At 55.9% G+C, this 17,093-nt stretch overlaps 7 protein-coding genes across 7 annotated transcripts; 3 read left to right on the top strand and 4 right to left on the bottom strand.

The window, feature by feature from the left end:
• Window positions 1-1,444: 1,444 nt before the first annotated feature.
• W97_01327 (NADH-ubiquinone oxidoreductase 49 kDa subunit, mitochondrial) lies at window positions 1,445-2,941 on the bottom strand (the record flags this gene model as incomplete). The annotated part of the gene is made up of 2 exons (XM_007779235.1): window positions 1,445-2,203; window positions 2,261-2,941. 2 exons carry the CDS (start codon window positions 2,939-2,941, stop codon window positions 1,445-1,447), a joined length of 1,440 nt encoding a protein of 479 aa, XP_007777425.1.
• A 230-nt stretch (window positions 2,942-3,171) lies between these two features.
• W97_01326 (DNA-directed RNA Polymerase III subunit C5) lies at window positions 3,172-4,383 on the top strand (the record flags this gene model as incomplete). The annotated part of the gene is made up of 2 exons (XM_007779234.1): window positions 3,172-3,243; window positions 3,298-4,383. The coding sequence occupies 2 exons, from the start codon at window positions 3,172-3,174 to the stop codon at window positions 4,381-4,383; spliced, it is 1,158 nt and encodes a 385-aa protein (XP_007777424.1).
• A 551-nt stretch (window positions 4,384-4,934) lies between these two features.
• Window positions 4,935-6,092, bottom strand: W97_01325 (uncharacterized protein; the record flags this gene model as incomplete). Its single annotated transcript, XM_007779233.1, has 3 exons — window positions 4,935-5,075; window positions 5,145-5,843; window positions 5,955-6,092. 3 exons carry the CDS (start codon window positions 6,090-6,092, stop codon window positions 4,935-4,937), a joined length of 978 nt encoding a protein of 325 aa, XP_007777423.1.
• Window positions 6,093-6,808: 716 nt separating this feature from the next.
• Window positions 6,809-7,947, bottom strand: W97_01324 (ATP synthase F1, gamma subunit; the record flags this gene model as incomplete). Its single annotated transcript, XM_007779232.1, has 5 exons — window positions 6,809-6,937; window positions 6,990-7,043; window positions 7,091-7,170; window positions 7,225-7,814; window positions 7,892-7,947. 5 exons carry the CDS (start codon window positions 7,945-7,947, stop codon window positions 6,809-6,811), a joined length of 909 nt encoding a protein of 302 aa, XP_007777422.1.
• A 490-nt stretch (window positions 7,948-8,437) lies between these two features.
• W97_01323 (uncharacterized protein) lies at window positions 8,438-11,548 on the top strand (the record flags this gene model as incomplete). Its single annotated transcript, XM_007779231.1, has 7 exons — window positions 8,438-8,489; window positions 8,653-8,894; window positions 8,953-9,185; window positions 9,231-10,578; window positions 10,628-10,867; window positions 10,915-11,364; window positions 11,414-11,548. 7 exons carry the CDS (start codon window positions 8,438-8,440, stop codon window positions 11,546-11,548), a joined length of 2,700 nt encoding a protein of 899 aa, XP_007777421.1.
• Window positions 11,549-12,858: 1,310 nt separating this feature from the next.
• On the top strand, window positions 12,859-14,323 carry W97_01322 (uncharacterized protein; the record flags this gene model as incomplete). Its single annotated transcript, XM_007779230.1, has 5 exons — window positions 12,859-12,922; window positions 13,002-13,163; window positions 13,246-13,806; window positions 13,906-14,173; window positions 14,245-14,323. 5 exons carry the CDS (start codon window positions 12,859-12,861, stop codon window positions 14,321-14,323), a joined length of 1,134 nt encoding a protein of 377 aa, XP_007777420.1.
• Window positions 14,324-15,478: 1,155 nt separating this feature from the next.
• Window positions 15,479-16,741, bottom strand: W97_01321 (uncharacterized protein; the record flags this gene model as incomplete). Its single annotated transcript, XM_007779229.1, has 1 exon — window positions 15,479-16,741. One exon carries the CDS (start codon window positions 16,739-16,741, stop codon window positions 15,479-15,481), a length of 1,263 nt encoding a protein of 420 aa, XP_007777419.1.
• Window positions 16,742-17,093: the final 352 nt, after the last annotated feature.

Genomic DNA, 17,093 nt, shown 5'->3' with positions numbered 1-17,093 from the left:
AGTGATTAAATACCTGGTCAGGTTGCACTGGGCGAGAAAGTTGCTACAGGACAACGGGTTCGGCGACTATAGATGTGGAATACTGTGGGGAACACCAGCCAATACGTCACATACCGCGAAGGGCGCAAGGAAGAACCAAGCGCTCCAATACAGCAGAGGACAGCCTGGCAGAACATTCTGGCAGAGGTGCAAAGTTAGGATGGATGACCCACCAGCTCTCGGACGCCAAATGTAAACAGCTTCCGGGACGCTACAAGTCTTTAGAGGCAGCCAGTGTCATGTTGAAATCCAACGTCGCACTGGCTGGAGTCACAGTTTTTGTGCACTCGGGTTCACGCTGAACGGTCGAGCACATGACTACTGACTACCCCCCTCTCCTCTGCTGTCGCCAGGTATACGGTCTGATCAGGCGCGAGGACTTCACACTCGTCTCAGTCGGTAAACTCGCGAGAAACTGCACAGCGTCACCGACCCTGCGACTTCGGCCGTACCTGTTCGACCCGCTAGGGGTGCGGCGAAAGTCCACAACCGAAGAAGGCATTCGCTGGAACCTACGACCTGACCACCGAGCACAAATACAACAAGGAGATGTCCATAGACAATCCGAGCAAGGCGGGCCATTCCATCTATGTTCGTCTCACTTGAAGGAGCGCCTCTAGGATGCAGGAAAATTCCCATGGTCAGTTCGATATGTCGACGCGTCAAGGCAGTACACTGCGGACATCGAAGCCTGAAACAACTTTGAACCCTTTACGGCGGCCTACACGCGTGTGATGAACACTTGGAAGCCGAAGCAAAGAAGATCTTCACGTTTGACTAATCACTATGTTCTGCATCACTGAATGATGCTAAAAACTGCGATGGCTCCAATGATGCTTACCATCAGGTGAGCTTAACGCTAACCAGAACCAGGCCACTCCACTAAGTTCTCCGTCCACCAAGGAACATTCTTCTTACTTAAGGTCAAGCACTCTTGTTGGAGTTCGTTGCTAGGGATGTAATGTCCCTAGTGCCCAAGTAGTCTCAAGCTTTTTCTCTGCAGCCTCATATGTCTATGAAGCTAGCCTCAGCTTGTTCCAAGCATTTCCGACATTTTCACCCCGTATGTCAAAAACGTGCGGCGCCCGCTGGGATTGAAGCCCTTCCGCAGCCGTTGCGATGGCCGTCTGCTTAACAAAACGCGAAAGCTAGCAGCGAGTCATCGTGAGTACCATGGTTAGGCGTAGGTGCTCTTTGCCATCGATTCACCATTGATTAACCATTGCCCCTGTAAACAACGGATTCCACATGAGCTGTGTTGAGATTGATACTCTGATAGTTCATGAATCAAGCAGTTCGCTACAAGAATATACACAGTTCAATGCACATATGACAGCAATGTCTCGGCAGGCCAAGGGAAGCGTTTTCGGCCATCCTCCCAGCTCCCGTTCACTCCACTCTCAATCTACCTGTCGACCTCTCCAAACACTAGATCCATCGTCCCAATGATAGCCACCGCATCCGGCAACAAATGCCCCCTCGAGATCTGATCGAAGCAGCTGAGATGCGCGAACCCTGGCGCACGCACCTTACACCTATATGGCCTCTCGCTGCCATCACTGACCAAGAACACGCCCATCTCTCCCTTCGGGGCCTCGATCGCAGAATAGGTCTCACCTGGCGGTACGCTGTATCCCTTGCTAAACAGCAAGAAGTGGTGAATCAGCGCCTCCATGTTCTCCTTCATGGCAGCCCGCGGCGGGGGCGCGATCTTATAGTCCTCGACTTTCACAGGGCCAGTCGGCATCTTGTTGAGGCACTGGTGGATGATGCGGAGGCTCTGCCTGAATTCCTCCATGCGGCACAGGTAGCGGTCGTAGCAGTCGCCGTTGACGCCCACGGGCACGTCGAACTCGACCTGGTCGTATGCGTCGTATGGCTGGCTCTTGCGCACGTCGAAGGGCACGCCGGACCCGCGGAGCATCACGCCGGAGAAGGAGTAGTTGATTGCGTCTGCGGCGGACACGACGCCGATGCCCTGTGTGCGGCCCTTCCAGATGCGGTTGTCGGTTAGCAGCTCCTCGGTCTCGTCGATGCGGTCGCCGAATTGCGTGGCCCATTGGTAGATGTCGTCAAGGAGGCCGAGGGGCAAATCTTGCGAGACGCCGCCGGGGCGGACGTAGGCGGCGTGGAGGCGGGCGCCGGAGACGCGTTCGTAGAATTCCTGGCACCGTTCAGCGACGCTGTCTCTTTACTGCTATAATGCTAGGCTGATGCTCACCATAAGCTTCTCACGCTCCTCGAACCCCCACAAGAACGGCGTCAGGGCACCAACATCCATGGCGTGCGACAGCACAGACATGAGATGGTTGAGGACCCGCGTTATCTCCGCGAACAGCGTCCGGATCCACTTCGCCCGTTCCGGAATCTCGACGTTCAGCAGCTTCTCCACCGCGAGCGAGTAGCACTGCTCGTTGGTCATCATGCTGACATAGTCGAAGCGGTCGAAGTAGGGCAGCGCCTGGAGGTACGTCCGGTACTCGATCAGCTTCTCTGTGCCGCGGTGCAGCAGGCCGACGTGCGGATCCGCGCGCACGATTTCCTCGCCGTTGAGCTCGAGGATCAGCCGTAGCACGCCGTGGGCTGCTGGATGCTGCGGGCCGAAGTTGACGGTGTAGTGTCTGATCTTCCTCTTGCTGGTGTCGTTGTCGTTTGCGTTGTCCATGCCCTTCTCGTCGTTCGGGTCGATCGGCCGGGAAAAGTCTGCGTCGACATTGATCAAGCGTGTGCCGCCCACGCCGGCGGCTCCATGTTCTGTCGAGGGTTCTGATGCCTGAGCGAAGTGCCGGGGCAGCGAGGTCGCGATGCTGCGGTATGCGGGAATGCTGGCGTGAGGCGTCCTGGGGCGAAGACAGACCCGCTTCGCCGAGCGGCAGGCTATTCGGGCAAAGGAGACGGGCATTGTCGATAGGCTTCCAATGCTAAAGTCTCAATTGCTGTCCTAATAAAGAGAAGTAGTAGGAAACGGGGCGGAGAGGTGTGGCGGCTGCGCTGTTCTCCGCTAAGCTGATGAGGTCGTCGATGCGGGAGGCGGCTCGAGATGGAGGAACACAAACGCCGATGCTCCGGCGCATCGTGAACTTTTTTGGTGCGCGAACTTCTCCCCCGCCAAAGCATGTAAAGCTCACAAAGATGCCGGGCTTCAACGCAAATCAGCCTGTTAATGTTGTGCCTCCGTCCGCGGAGGAGCTGGAGAGGCGGAGAGTGGGTACACAGTCTTAACTTCAGAATCTCCAAACACTAACATCCGCTACTCAGATGGTCGGCATCAACGCCGAAACCGTCACCGCCGTAACCTCGACCGACTTCCCGCACCACTACCCCTACGAAGACCACTCCTGGAACCTCTCCAAATTCGCCGACAACCTGAAAATCCAATTCCACACCAACGCGCAACATGATGCATCATTCTCCCTCATCGGTGTCGACGCCTCCATCGCCAACGCCTTCCGCCGCATCCTGATCGCCGAGATCCCCACCCTCGCCATCGAAACCGCCTACGTCTTCAACAACACCTCCGTGATCCAAGACGAGGTCCTCGCCGCGCGGCTGGGGCTCGTCCCGCTGAAAGGCAGCAAAGCCGGGCTGAACTGGCTGCGCTGGTACAAGAAGCCGACGGAAGATGAGCCTGAGGCGTCCGTACCCAGTGACTACAACACCGTCGTGCTAGGCCTAGATGTCGAGTGCACCTGGCATGAGAAAGGCAAGGAGCGCGCCAAGCGCGGCGAGACGGATCCGAAGCGGCTGTATGTCAACTCGAGCGTCTATGCGCACCAACTGGAGTTCCAGCCTACGGGCCAGCAGGTGCAGTATTTCAAGGACGAGCCGATTGTGCCGGTGAACCCGGATATCTTGCTCGCGAAGATGCGGCCGGGCCAGGAGATCAAGATCGAGATGCATTGCGTTAAGGGATTGGGAGGTGATCATGCGAAGTTCTCGCCTGTGGCGACGGCGTCGTATCGGCTGTTGCCTACCATCAATATCACCTCGCCGATAGTTGGGGCTGACGCGAGGAAGTTCGCGCGCTGCTTTCCGAAGGGTGTGATCGGGCTTGAGCCTGTCACAGCTGAGGAAGCGAGCACAGCCAACAGCGGATACGAAGGCCATGAGGGAGAGGTCAAAGCGGTAGTGAAGGATCCTATGAAGGACACAGTCTCGCGAGAGTGCCTCAGACACGAGGAGTTCAAGAACAAAGTCAAGCTGGGACGAGTAAGGGATCACTTCATCTTCAGGATTGAGAGTACAGGACAGTGGGATAGCGATGAGCTGTTCCTGGAGAGTGTCAAGGTGCTGAAGCTGAAATGCCAGAGGATGAGGAGAGGACTGGATGAGATCATGAGGTAGCGGAAGCGGTGAGGGCAAAGTGAAAGGCGGCGGTAGATGTTGCTGAGATGGACGAATTGTGTCTTTGCATAGCCGTGGCGTTCTGGGACTGAAAGTTGTCATCTATGGCTTTGGCGCACTGTGGAAGGTGTTCTGCTGGGTACATGCTGGGCCGTACTAGAACAGGGTCAGTAGAGGCTCCTCGTATGTACTCGCGAAGACATGCTTTGCTCCCTCCCGGAAAGGAGATGCTTGGAGGCTTCGCACTCGTTGGTTGAGAAACGCTCATCGCGTTGAGCGAACAGTCCGAGTTGTAGTTCCATGCATCGCTGTAAAAACGTGTCAAGCGTGGCTCACGCCAGTGATTGAATTCGAAAGAAACGCAAGCAAGTAGCCCCTTAGTATCCGCAAACAGAGTCAGAAGGCAGTGCAGCTACCCAACTTCTCAATCATCCATCCAGTATGTCCAACGCCCATCGTCGTATCACCATCGAGAACCTCGGGACATCGCCTCTAACACAGCTCCGCAACAGCAAAAGGATTCAAACGCAGCATCCAACAATGTTGCCACATCACAGCTCCGCCAATGCTCTCCTGCAGAGCACTTCATACTTCTCCGCACAAAACCTCTCCCTAGCCCAACGCACTTCTCTCCCACGCCTAATGCGCTCAGCCTTCTCCTCATCACTCATATGCCTTCTGCGCTCCTGGCGCTGAGCGTTAAACGACACATCATGTGGGCTATATCCAGCCGAGGAGTGGTAGGAGGAAGCCCGAGATACCGGTCTAGATTTGTGGGTTGGCACCCGCAGTGGTTGTGCGGAAACAATACGCGAGCGGACGCTGTCGAGGTGTGCTTGTAACATGCTGGTGAGGCTAGCCAGGTGTGTTTTATAGCGGCGGATGTGGCGACTTGTTGACAAGATGAAAGTATCCTCGTCGTCGTTGCCAGGAGATGAGAGGTAATTGCTTGCAGGATCGCGTGGTCGTACGGGTGAAGTTAGGAGCGCGGCAAGCTCGGCAGAGAGGTCGCGCTCTGCTAGGCGGTTGTTGAATCGTAGGGCCTCGGGTGTTGGGCGTGGCGGTGCTTTGTGGACGCGCAGCGGAGATGGTTCGTAGGTAATGAAGGGATCATCAAGCACATCCGATCCGCTCGGCTCGTGACTCAGAGATGTAGCTTGCGCGGTCGTGGGTCTGGATGCCGCGGTAGAGTAACCAGAATCGAATGAAGAGCGATGGCGGCACGCATCTGGGATGATGGTACTTTCGTTGGTGGAGTGGAGCTCGCCAAAAGCTCGAGCATATGGATCTTTCGCGGTGAGTGCAGCGCCTCCTAGCTTAGATATTGCCGCTGTGTAGTGCTCCTCGGCAAGCTGAAGCGTGCGCAACCGGGCGGACGAGCTGTGGTGCATGTCTCGGGCGAGGGCGTCGTAGGACAGGGCGGCGTAGAAGCTGAGGTAGGTTGCATGAACAGGCTCGATCTGTAAGCCATACGTAAGAAAGTGCCCGTTCCTGCTGTAGAGCGACGGGATAGAGCAGCATCTAGTCCGCCGAATATCACTGTGGGATTCCGAACACATGTGCGGACTCACATCCGTCGGCGCGCTTTGCAGCATCTCGATGCAACGTGCAGCGCATAGCTTGTACTGGCGCTGAAAGTAGAGGCGCTTGATCTGGGGCAGCTGATCTCGCAGCACGAAGTACGCTACGCGTATCCCACCCGTCGACATGTTGTCTGTGCCGAAGTTTCTGCTGACGTATGTGTTCGACAGGAAAGACCTTTGGGGTACGGTAGAAGACAACATGCTTCTCAGACTGATTCAGCGGTGTTGTATGGTTCCTAGTGTCGGCAGCAAAACATTGTACGCATGAAGCTAATCAGGTGAAGGAGCGTGTCAGGAGAACGAGGGCCATCGGAAGATGATTGAGTGCATTCTCAGAGGACTTGATACAGGACACGAGTGCAAAGGAGCGTGAGGAACCAAACAGCGGCGGCGCTACGGGTCAGTCGAGGTCGAGTTCTTTACTAAAGTTGCTGTTGTCGTTCGTCGGTTCGTCGACGCTGGTCCGAGGAGCAGCCGAGGAGTGCAGATGCTCTTGCTTCACCCTCGGAGTTCTACGACCTCGCAACTCTGAAAGAGTAGGTACAAGAGGGAAAGCTGATTACCTCTATTCTGAAAGCAACGAAAGAACTTCAAGTCAACTTAGCCCGCTCGTAAATCTAAGATTCCTCACTTCACGGCATCCATCTTCCGCCTTAGGGTCCGTACTGGACTATTTTTCAGTCATGTTGTTAGTCGTCACATCTGCTTTAGCGAGGGAGCGTAACAGCCTGAGTCGATACAGTATGAACAGAGCAGTACTTATTCTACATACGCAAGACCGTGCGGGCCGATTCTGAGGTGCGCATTCCGTAGATGACAAACCGGTAGTAGATATCGCTCGCTTAACCCTCCTCCGAAGCAGCAGCACCAGTGATGATTTCCACCAACTCGCCAGTAATGACGGCCTGGCGAGTGCGGTTGAAAAGAATCTGGAATTTGTTGATCATGTCACCAGCGTTCTTGGAAGCGTTCTGTGAAATGTTAGATGGTGCGTGAGAGACGGTACTCTGCGATCAAACTTACATCCATGGCGTTTCGTCGAGCAGACTGCTCGCACGCGTGGCCTTCAGCTAGGGCCTAGTCTTCGTTAGCACACATTAGAGAGAAGATAGATGCGTGCGTACCCAGTATAGGGCGTTGGCAAGAGCATACTCCCGGAGGTTGGTGAGAACCTCGTCGTCGATCTCGAAAGCCGCGAAGTTTGCTAAAGATCTGTGAGCTGAAACGCCGACCTTGAAGTGACCCAGACGGTACTAACGTGAGTTGGCGATTGCCTCCTCCGAAAACGCCTCGACTATGACTGGCTCATAGGTCTGAGCGTTGACGAACTTGTTGTACATGATCTGAATGGATGTGTAATCCGTAGGGAGGAGAGAGATTTGATCGGCGATAGCCTGCGCATCCGCGAAGGTGGGCACGTCCTTTCCAATACCGGCGAAGCTGAGAACGATCTGCTTCGAATTGGATCTGCCCAACTGCGCCTTGCACTTCTCACCCAGGATGGCGAGGTCGAAATCTGAGTTCTCCGCAGACATCTTCCTCGTCTTCCTCGACAAGCCAGAGTGGATACCGCCGCAAAGACCCTTATCCGAGCTGCAGACAACCACCAGGGTCTTCTTGCCCTCCACATCCGCCGCCTTGGTCTCTGCCTGCTCGAAGACAGTGTTTGAGGTCTGGCCGTAGGTCCGGGACTCGGTCATGGCCCTTTGCGCGCGGGTGAGCTTGGTGGAGGCCACAATCTTCATCGTCTTGGTGATCTTCTCGATGTTGCGGATTGACTTGAGACGGCCTTCAATTTCGCGAAGGGTGGCATAGCCAGCAGGATGGATGACATTGAGGGTCGCGGGCCTATAATCATAGCCTGTCAGCAGATGATGCAGCACCTGGCGGAGGTGATGAAGCTCCCCAGCTCCCAGGCAGCGTACCGGGCGGCGGCCGCGACACCAGCCCTCAATGCCGGATGTGCAGCTCTCGAAAGCATGCTCGCGGTGTGAAGGCAACTGGAGTGGAGAGGAGAGTGGGTGGCAGCGCCGAGTGGTTCAATCGACAGCTGGCTGATGCTTCAGTGGATGGGAGCCAGTGAAGCCCTCGAGCAGCGCAACCCTCCACCGTTCCAGCGTCGCTCGGCAAAACGAAATCCGTCCGAAAGCGGCTAGCTCCACATTTTCTCGTGACCTTGCACTGCGAGAGCCGTTCAGGAGGCTATTAATGCTATTGCCCGACCCTGCGCTTCTTTTCTCGTTAAACCTCTTCCTCTCCCTCGCTGCCCACGTCACTGGCTACACATCTGCCTACTTTCTTCATCTTCCATCATCGTTGTTCGTCGCCGCCTCACGCGCCACGCGGACTTGGTCATTTCAGCTTTGCGCCTCACCACCAGACTTGTTGCTGAACGACAGAACGCGCCGCTGGCAGCCAGCTCCCACGCTTTGCATCTCTACCCGGACGATCGCGACCGTGTCCATTTCGCCATGTCTTCTTCAGACGACGATATGCCGATTCGGAAAGGCAGGATGAACGGAGGTGGGTCACCCAAACCAATCGGCGCGCGCTAGTTCAGCTGTGCTTGTCATTCCTGTGCCTGTCCTTGCGATTCGGCTTTCTCCACTTGCTTCTTTTCATGTGGCAATCACACCGTTAGGTCAGGTGCTGTTCAGACGTGGTCCCTGAGCTAACCACCTCACAGTCAAGTCTCAAGACCACATACCTAACAACGTCGACCGAGCGTTAGACAGAGAGATGCCTTCGAACAGCGATATAAATCCCGGCGTGTCCGTCCGCATGGGACCTGTGGAGGAGGAAATGGAAGTTGACGAGCCACACTCTGGCGCTCACACAAACGGGAAGCGCAAGGCTCGCGCCAGTCTCTCAAATGGCAAGAGCTACAAGGAGGCCAGCGCCTCGGAGGAAGAGGACGACATACCCTTGGTGGGCCATCCAGCACGCTTTTATCCCTTCACTCATGCCCTGGCTGACCGATTACCAGAGCAAACGGCGCAAGACATCGAAGCCTAAGCCAGCTTCCGACTCAGAGCTCAGCGACGACAAACCCATGGCCCGCAAGACCCATGCCAAGAAGCCTCCAAAGGTCACAGCTGCGCAGATTGGCGAGTCATCGGATTCGGATACTCCGTTAACCGCCAAACTTGCCAAGGAGAAGAAGCAGATTGAGAAGGCTGCTGAGAAAACGGCCAAGGCGATCCGTGCGGAAGAGAAGAAGTCAGTCGCCACTAAGAAGAAGCCCAAGAAAGAGGACGCTGATAGTGACGACGACGCCCCTCTCGTCAAGAAGAAGAAGCCGGCAGCATCTGCGAAAAAGGCCAGCAACGGAGTGAAAGACGAGTCCGACGACGATGTCCCGTTGAGCCGCAAGGCGCCTCCTGCAAAAAAGGCCAAGGGCAAGGCCGAACCGTCAGCACCCGCGAAGAAGGGCAAAGGCAAGGCCGTGAAGGCGGAAACTGAGCAAGACGAGGATGCCGAGGCGGAAGAAGAGGAGTACAGATGGTGGGAGGATCCATCTAAGGGCGACGGAACCAAAAAGTGGACCACTCTTCAGCATAGCGGTGTTGTGTTCCCACCTCCGTACGAGCCTCTTCCGAAGCATGTCAAGATGCGCTACAACGGCGTTCCTGTAAGTCTCCATCCGGACGCCGAAGAAGTTGCCGGGTTCTACGGGTCCATGCTTAACTCAACCCACAATGTTGAAAACCCAACCTTCAACAAAAACTTCTTTGGCGATTTTAAGGAGATTCTGGATAAAACCGGCCACGCCAAAGACAAGGACGGCAAGACTGTCAAGATCACCTCGTTCGAGAAGTGCGACTTCAAACCAATCTTCGAGTACTATGACGCCCAGCGTGAAGCGAAGAAAGCCTTGCCTGCAGCTGAGAAGAAGGGGATCAAAGCTGCCAAGGACGAAGCTGAGGCGCCTTACATGTACTGCATGTGGGACGGCCGTAAGCAGAAGGTCGGGAACTTTCGCGTCGAGCCCCCTGGACTGTTCAGAGGCCGGGGAGAGCATCCAAAGACAGGCAAGGTGAAAAAGAGGGTACCGCCTGAGCAGATCACCATCAACATCGGCAAAGAAGCAACCGTCCCGCAGCCACCGGAAGGCCACCGCTGGAAAGAGGTTAAGCATGACCAAGAAGGCACATGGCTGGCTATGTGGCAAGAGAACATCAACGGCGCATACAAATATGTTATGCTTGCCGCGAACTCCGACATTAAAGGCCAGAGCGATTACAAGAAATTTGAGAAAGCAAGGGAGCTCAAGAAGCATATCGACCGCATTCGTAAGGACTACAACAAAGACTTAAGGTCCGGGGTTATGGCGGACCGGCAACGGGCTACGGCTGTTTATCTCATTGACCGATTTGCTCTGCGTGCAGGTAATGAGAAGGGTGAGGACGAAGCAGACACTGTCGGCTGCTGCTCGCTCAAGTTCGAGCATGTTACGCTCAAACCTCCTAACACCGTGATCTTTGACTTCTTGGGCAAGGACAGCATTCGCTTCTACAACGAGTTCGAGGTCGACCCCCAGGTGTTCAAGAACCTCAAGATCTTCAAGAAAGAGCCCAAGAAGGATGGAGATGAGATCTTTGACCGACTCACGGTAGGTTTCCGACATCAGATTCCACAATGCATAGCTAACGCCAAGGCAGACGGCTACGCTTAACAAGCATCTGAGCAGCTACATGCCTGGCTTAACAGCCAAGGTCTTCCGTACCTACAACGCTTCTTTCACGATGTCGCAATTGCTCCAGGAGATGCACTCTAAAGGCACCATACCTGAAAAGGTCAAGGACTACAACGACGCCAACCGAAAGGTCGCTATTCTTTGCAACCACAAGAGGACTGTTGCCGCTGGCCACGCAGGTCAAATAGAGAAGATGCAGGAGAAGGTATGGAAAAACGTATAATTCGAAAGGGCACGGCTGACATAACCCAGATTAACGGCATCCGCTACCAGCAATGGCGCATGAGGCAGATGATGATTGACCTTGACCCAAAGATCAAGAAGAAGAAGGGAGCAGAGTTCTTCGAACGGCCGGAGGACCTCGATGACGAATGGGTGAAGCAGCACCAGGAGTCATTGGTCACGCAAGAGCGCGAAAAAATTCGGAAGAAGTTTGAGAAGGAGAACGAGAAGCGTGTCGCTGATAGCGAGAAGGAGATGAAGTCCAAGGAGCTCGAAGAGCGCATGGAAGTAGCGGACGAGCTGGAGAAGAAGTTCAAGAAGGAGAACAAGACGGGCAAGGTGGAGGCCGAGGGCAAGGGCATCACGATCGAGAAGCTCGAGGCGAACATCGAGAAGCTTACTGAACGCATTGAGGCTCAGAAGCTGCAGCTTGAGGACAAGGACAACAACAAGGAAGTAGCTCTTGGGACTTCCAAGATCGTAAGTTGCTGTTCGCTCCACGTAGAGATACCCGCTAACCGCCACACAGAATTACATCGATCCTCGCCTGACGGTCGTGTTCTCGAAGAAGTTCAACGTTCCCATCGAGCGCTTCTTCTCGAAGACTCTCCGTGAGAAGTTCGACTGGGCCATCAAGTCTGTCGATGAGAACTGGAAGTTCTGAGCCGATCTTGTCCCCACTTTCGCTGCAACTATTCCGAGGATCTGGTTGAGACCTCCGACCGGAAGGTCCAAGAGGTCCGAAAGTTATTAAGTGCATGCATCCGGCGTACCCCATGCCTGGGAGGCGAGAGTTGAAGGCGTACAGCATTGATTAGTCGGTCTTAGCGGCATGGTAGTCTTTGGCAGGTTTTGTCATTAGAAAATGGTTCGACATTCGTGGCTTGCATCTTCCCTTGGCGCTTTGATGTCTGTCCCTCCCGTTGGCAAGGGCGGGACGAGCCTTGCCGTGCTTCATTTACATTTCAGATTGGTCCCTGATCTAAGCTTCAATCTTGCTCCTAAGTAAGACAGTCAACCCATAGGCCGTGTTCTAGCCATGCAGATACGAGAGTCACCAGGCAAATTGGCAATAACTTAACGGCGGAGGTGCATGAACTGGTTTGCGCCTATCGTCAACATTTGCAATCGCCGGAATGGTTCCTTCCGAATGGAACCGCTCATGACGGCTCTCTGCAGCCACGGCGGGAACTTATTGCTTCTTCAGTGCTCCCACAGCGCTTGTTGCGCTTGCTGCGTCTGATGGCTTATGCAGATTGCGCCTCACTGCATGAGACACATTCATTGCCGACCCTCCCTTGTGAGCGGTGACATTTCATGCATTTCCTGCACGTAAAACGGATCCACACAACTTTCTATTTTGAGACACGGTGGAGACATTGTTGACGCCTCAATACGAAGCCTGGGGGAGGATCGCTCGATGTCTCGCACGGCATGTCAAAGTGCCAGTACCAGTGCAACTTGACCCACAAGATAGAGAACCGCCCAGTGTGACACCGATCTGAGCAACACCGGGCGGGTAACTGACTCTGGGACCACCAAACAAAGCCCAGGTATTCCTGGATGATTGTTCCGTCTTCTGGATACCATGTGGCAGGCGGCATGTCGCATGTCGCATGTCGCATGTCACATACGACAATGCAGGAGTCAGTGGCCTGCGTCTTCCCGCACACCCGTTCCTGCCGTTCTCGGCCCGCTCGAGGCCTCTGTTAGGTCACCATTCGTTGACATCCTCTTGCATATTATTGCTATTGAATCTGTCCCTTGAAATCCACGCCATACGGCTGGATTGGTTATCTTGAACGATTTCCCCATCAACCTGTTCCCTTGAATACCCCGTTCCCCCACGTCCCACTCCCCCTCCACATATCAACACACATCGCAGCGATCCCCTGTCAACACCAAGCGTCCCTTCAAGCCCTGGCCGCAGGGCATCCCTCGCTGCCGTGCACTCATCACCACGCACAGAGCGCCATGAGTGACGGAGCGCTTGACGGAGCGGCACAGAAGCCTGCGGTCCTTATCATCGGAGGCCTCGGTATGCAAGCCTATCATACCACTCAGACCACCTCAATCCCAGAAGCATGTTGCCCTGACTGATCCCTCCATACTCCCAGGCTACATCGGCCGCTTCCTCGCCCTCCACATCCACCAGCACAACCTCGCGTCCAAAGTGCGGCTCGTCGACAAGCACCTCCCAGAGCTCTCATGGCTAGCGCCCGAGTTCAAAGACGCGTTCTCGCGGGACAATTTCATGCAGGCGGATGCCTCTCGAGAGCGTGAGCACCCCACCCAGCGCTACCTTCCCTATATGGGCGTCTTCCTACGACTCTTCTCAGCGCTAACCGGACTATCCCGCAGAATCCCTCCCCCGCATCTTCGACCGCGCCTCCGGCCGCCAATTCGACTACGTCTTCAACTGCGGCGGCGAAACGCGCTACTCGCAAGAAGACGAAGTCTACAAAGTGCGCTCGTACGCGCTGTCCATGGCCGTAGGGCGCGAAGCCGCGAAGCGCGGGATCAGATGTTTCGTCGAGTGCAGCACGGGCATGGTGTACAAGCCCGACTCTGTCCCGCGGAAAGAAACCGACAAGCTGAAGCCCTGGCTAAAGCTCGCGAAGTGGAAGCTGCAGGCGGAGGAGGACTTGGCGAAGATCGAGGGGTTGAACCTCGTGGTGCTGAGGCTCGCGCATGTGTATGGGCCGTATACGGCGAAGTTTTTAGGGACGGCGCTGTGTATGGCACGGGTGTACCAGGAGCTGGGGAAGGAGCTGAAGTGGCTGTGGAAGGAGGACCTGAGGACGAACCTGGTGCATGTGGAGGATGTGGCACGCGCGTTGTGGACGGCGGCGGAGTGGTATGTGGAGAAGACGCCACATCCTTCGCCGCCGGTGTTCAACATTGTGGATCATGGAAATACTTGTAAGTTTGCCCTACCCTGTCTCCAAGCCCCATGCGCGGTGGAGATTTCACACAACGAACCAGAGGCTGTGAAGGCTGACAACCCCACCCCCGCAACAGCCCAAGCAAAAATGGCGCAGCTCATCCACGAGATCTTCAACATACCCACCGGCTTCTACGGCACCATCATCTCCGCCTTCGCGAAGCTGCACCTCGACGGCGTGGTCGACGATGTGAATGACGAGAACCTGGACCCGTGGGCTGAGCTGCAGGCGAAAGCCGGGATCACGCAGACGACACCGCTGAGCCCATTCATGGAGAAGGAGCTGCTGAAAGACACCGATTTGAGCATGGACGGGGGCAAATTCGAGCGGGAGACGGAGTTTCAGTGAGCTTCCTCCCCCTTCAAGGCCAAATAAAGAGGCTATGCGGTGGGTAATGCTGACGAAATACACCTAGATACCGCCATCCACAGATCACAAAGGAGGAGATCGAGTCCGTGATTGAGAGCTACCGGAGACAAGGGTGGTGGCCTTGACCGCGGCCTGTCAGGCAAAGCACACCAAGGCCGATGCTCCAGCCCACCGACTTCTCAGCTACCGCTCCTCAACGCGGACGAAGAGCGATGGATTCCCGTACTCTCGACTCGCCGCGAGGCATATAGCCGTCCGCGACCGATGCGCGAGCGCACGTACTCTTCGCGCGCCGGCGCTTCACGCAGTGGAGGTCCGGCCCAAGAAACTTTAGGGTAGAACCATGGGGACAGGACCGAGCAACGTCTAACTCTGCCAGTTTGCCGGACGACCATGGCAAAAGACTGTTTAGGGGGCATCAAGGACGAATCTATCGTTCTAGCGTGTCGCTGGGGAGCGGTTGCGGCGTTGAGCTTGGAACTTTCCAAGAATATCGTGTTTGCTGAGCCTTGCGCATCACCTGCAAGACTGTGGGAAGGGCTCTTGGAACTGCTGTATCTTGTTTTGGCTATGTAAAAGCTGTGTGGTTGCCTGGTTCAAGGGAACTGTTTGGGCTCAAGCCGTGTTCTAGGGGCGTGAGGGACTCGACGTGGGTGAGTTGGATTCTGTTATGAGAGTATCGCGAAGCTACTCTGGGTAAAACTACCGTTGACTAGACAGTGGTGTTGGTGGCGCATTCTATACTTTATATATGCTCCCGCAGGAGCCCTGAGAAGGCGGACAGGAGATCCCCTCAACATCTCTTTCTCCTCACTGGGAGCGCCATGATAAGCTTAGATACCGAATATCGATAGAAAGCGTCTGTCTGTCTGGTCGCCGCTGCATTTGCGGGCATGCGCTATGGTGCTTTGGAAGCCTTGAAATCAACTCAATTGATACAACTCGTAGACTGATTTCTTGCCAGTAGATTGCCAACACGAGCTGTGTGTGCACATACATGCCGTGACCCATAGCTATGCACGCCCTCTTGGCCCTCCTAACAACAACTAGCTTGCTAGACTTCCCGCAGGATGACCACACCACCGAGGCGCGCAGCACCCCCGAAACTATGCGAGACGTACCAATGCTTCGCCAGCAAATAAACACCCCAGATAGCGTTGAAAACAAGCGCCGAAGCAAGCGCCGTAGCCACGTAGCGCGCAATGCAATGCTCTAAACTCCACCTCACCCAAAGATCCAGCAACATTAAGCTCCCCATCTCTTACTTTCAGTCGCTGCCTTCAGACAACCTCCTCTCCACAGGCAAGACACCTGACCGGTTCTTCATACGAGGCACCACCTCCTCCTTTTCTTATATCCGTAATTACAATCTTGGTCCTCTTCTCTGTACCCGCCTTGTTGTTAAGCAGGCCGCCCAGAATCCCCCTCTTACCGCCGTCCTCCTGGCTAGTGTCCGGGGTCTTCGTCACCAGCTCTGCCGTGAAGGCCGGAGGGATCGGCGCCGCGTCCTTGCTAACGCCGCTGCTTTTCCTGGGCCGTCCTCGCTTCTTCTGGGGAGAGGCCTGCAGGGGAGAGCTCCCCGCGCCGTTGAGGACGCTCGAGCTGGTAACGGCAGCAGCATCGACAACCACGCCAGCATCCGCAAACGCATCTTTGTCAATGAGCGGCGCCGGCAGTCCCTCCCTCTCGTGCGCGCGCTGCACCGCATCCGCGACGATGCACTCGGCATGCATCCACAGTTTGCAGCTCCCGCACGCGATCAGCAACCTGTCCGGATTAAACGGCCTGCGGCACACACAGTGTTCGCGCGGGGCGCTGAGGACACCCCGCTGCGCATCCCACGTCTGGCGCCAGAACAGCTGGTCGGCTGGGAACAGCTCCTCCTGCTCGTCCGCCTCGTCCCAGTGTCTGACCTCCACCTGGCCATCGACCGTCATGGCGTCGACGATCTGCATGTCGTTCGAGGCGATGAGCTCGTTGCGGCCGTGGTAGGGGCGCCGCCCGCCGTTCGGCAGCTCCTCGGGGCGATATAGCCAGAAGACGCGCAGGTAGACGTGTTGTTCATCTCCCGCGCGCACCTCGAGCACCTTGGCCAGCCACGGCTGTCCGAGCGCTGAGTCGTTGTGAATGTATACGACGTCGCCCAGCTGGAAAGACTCGTTCGCAATGGTGAATTTGCGGAACTTGGAGGTGGATTCCCAATGGGTGGCGGGGGTGATGGAGTAGACGACGCTGAGGGCGTCCGTGAAGTGTGCCTTGCTGGGCTGGGGGGTCGTGGCGTTGCGGCCGCGCTTGCGCTTCTTGGTTTTGGAGGGCGCGTATGCTTTTATCTTGAACTCGAAGTCTGGCCCGACAGTATCCCAGTCAATGGTCTTTTGGGGCGGTGTTTCTGCTGTTGCTGGTGGGTGGGTTGTGGCCGGTGTGTGAGTTGTACCGTTCACGCCCGGGCTGAACAGGCTGCTCGATTGCGGTGAGGGGGCGGCCGCGGGAGCATGTCGTTGTGAGGCGGATGATAGCCGTGGTTTTTTCGCTGATGGAGCCATGATGCGTCGGTGATGGTGAGCAGCGTCCGAGGTCGAGATTGGAAGGGCAAAACGGGGATTGCGTTGCGGAAAGCTCGGCTTGAGGTTGGTCGGGTTGTCGTGAGGCTTTGACTAGCTCGTTGAATCGAGCTGAGGGAGCCCGAGGACGTTGGAAGATGTTTCGTCTGAGAGTTCTCACTGCTCGCGTCTGGGATGAGGTCGGCGCGCGTGGGACGTGTCGAGGCTGCGGTGGCAGAATTTCTCCTCACACCTCTCCCGGAAGAGCCGGGGACGGTGCCGCGCCGTGCCAACTCTGGTAATACCCGAATTGAGCATCATCACTTGGCCGCCGAGCTTGCATGCTACAACGAGT

The sequence above is a fragment of the Coniosporium apollinis genome (genome assembly GCF_000281105.1).
Source record: "Coniosporium apollinis CBS 100218 chromosome Unknown supercont1.4, whole genome shotgun sequence".
In the NCBI taxonomy this organism is placed as follows: Eukaryota; Fungi; Ascomycota; class Dothideomycetes; genus Coniosporium; species Coniosporium apollinis.
The sequence above is the reverse complement of the archived record's forward strand: the minus strand, read 5'-3'. Positions and strand labels throughout refer to the sequence as shown.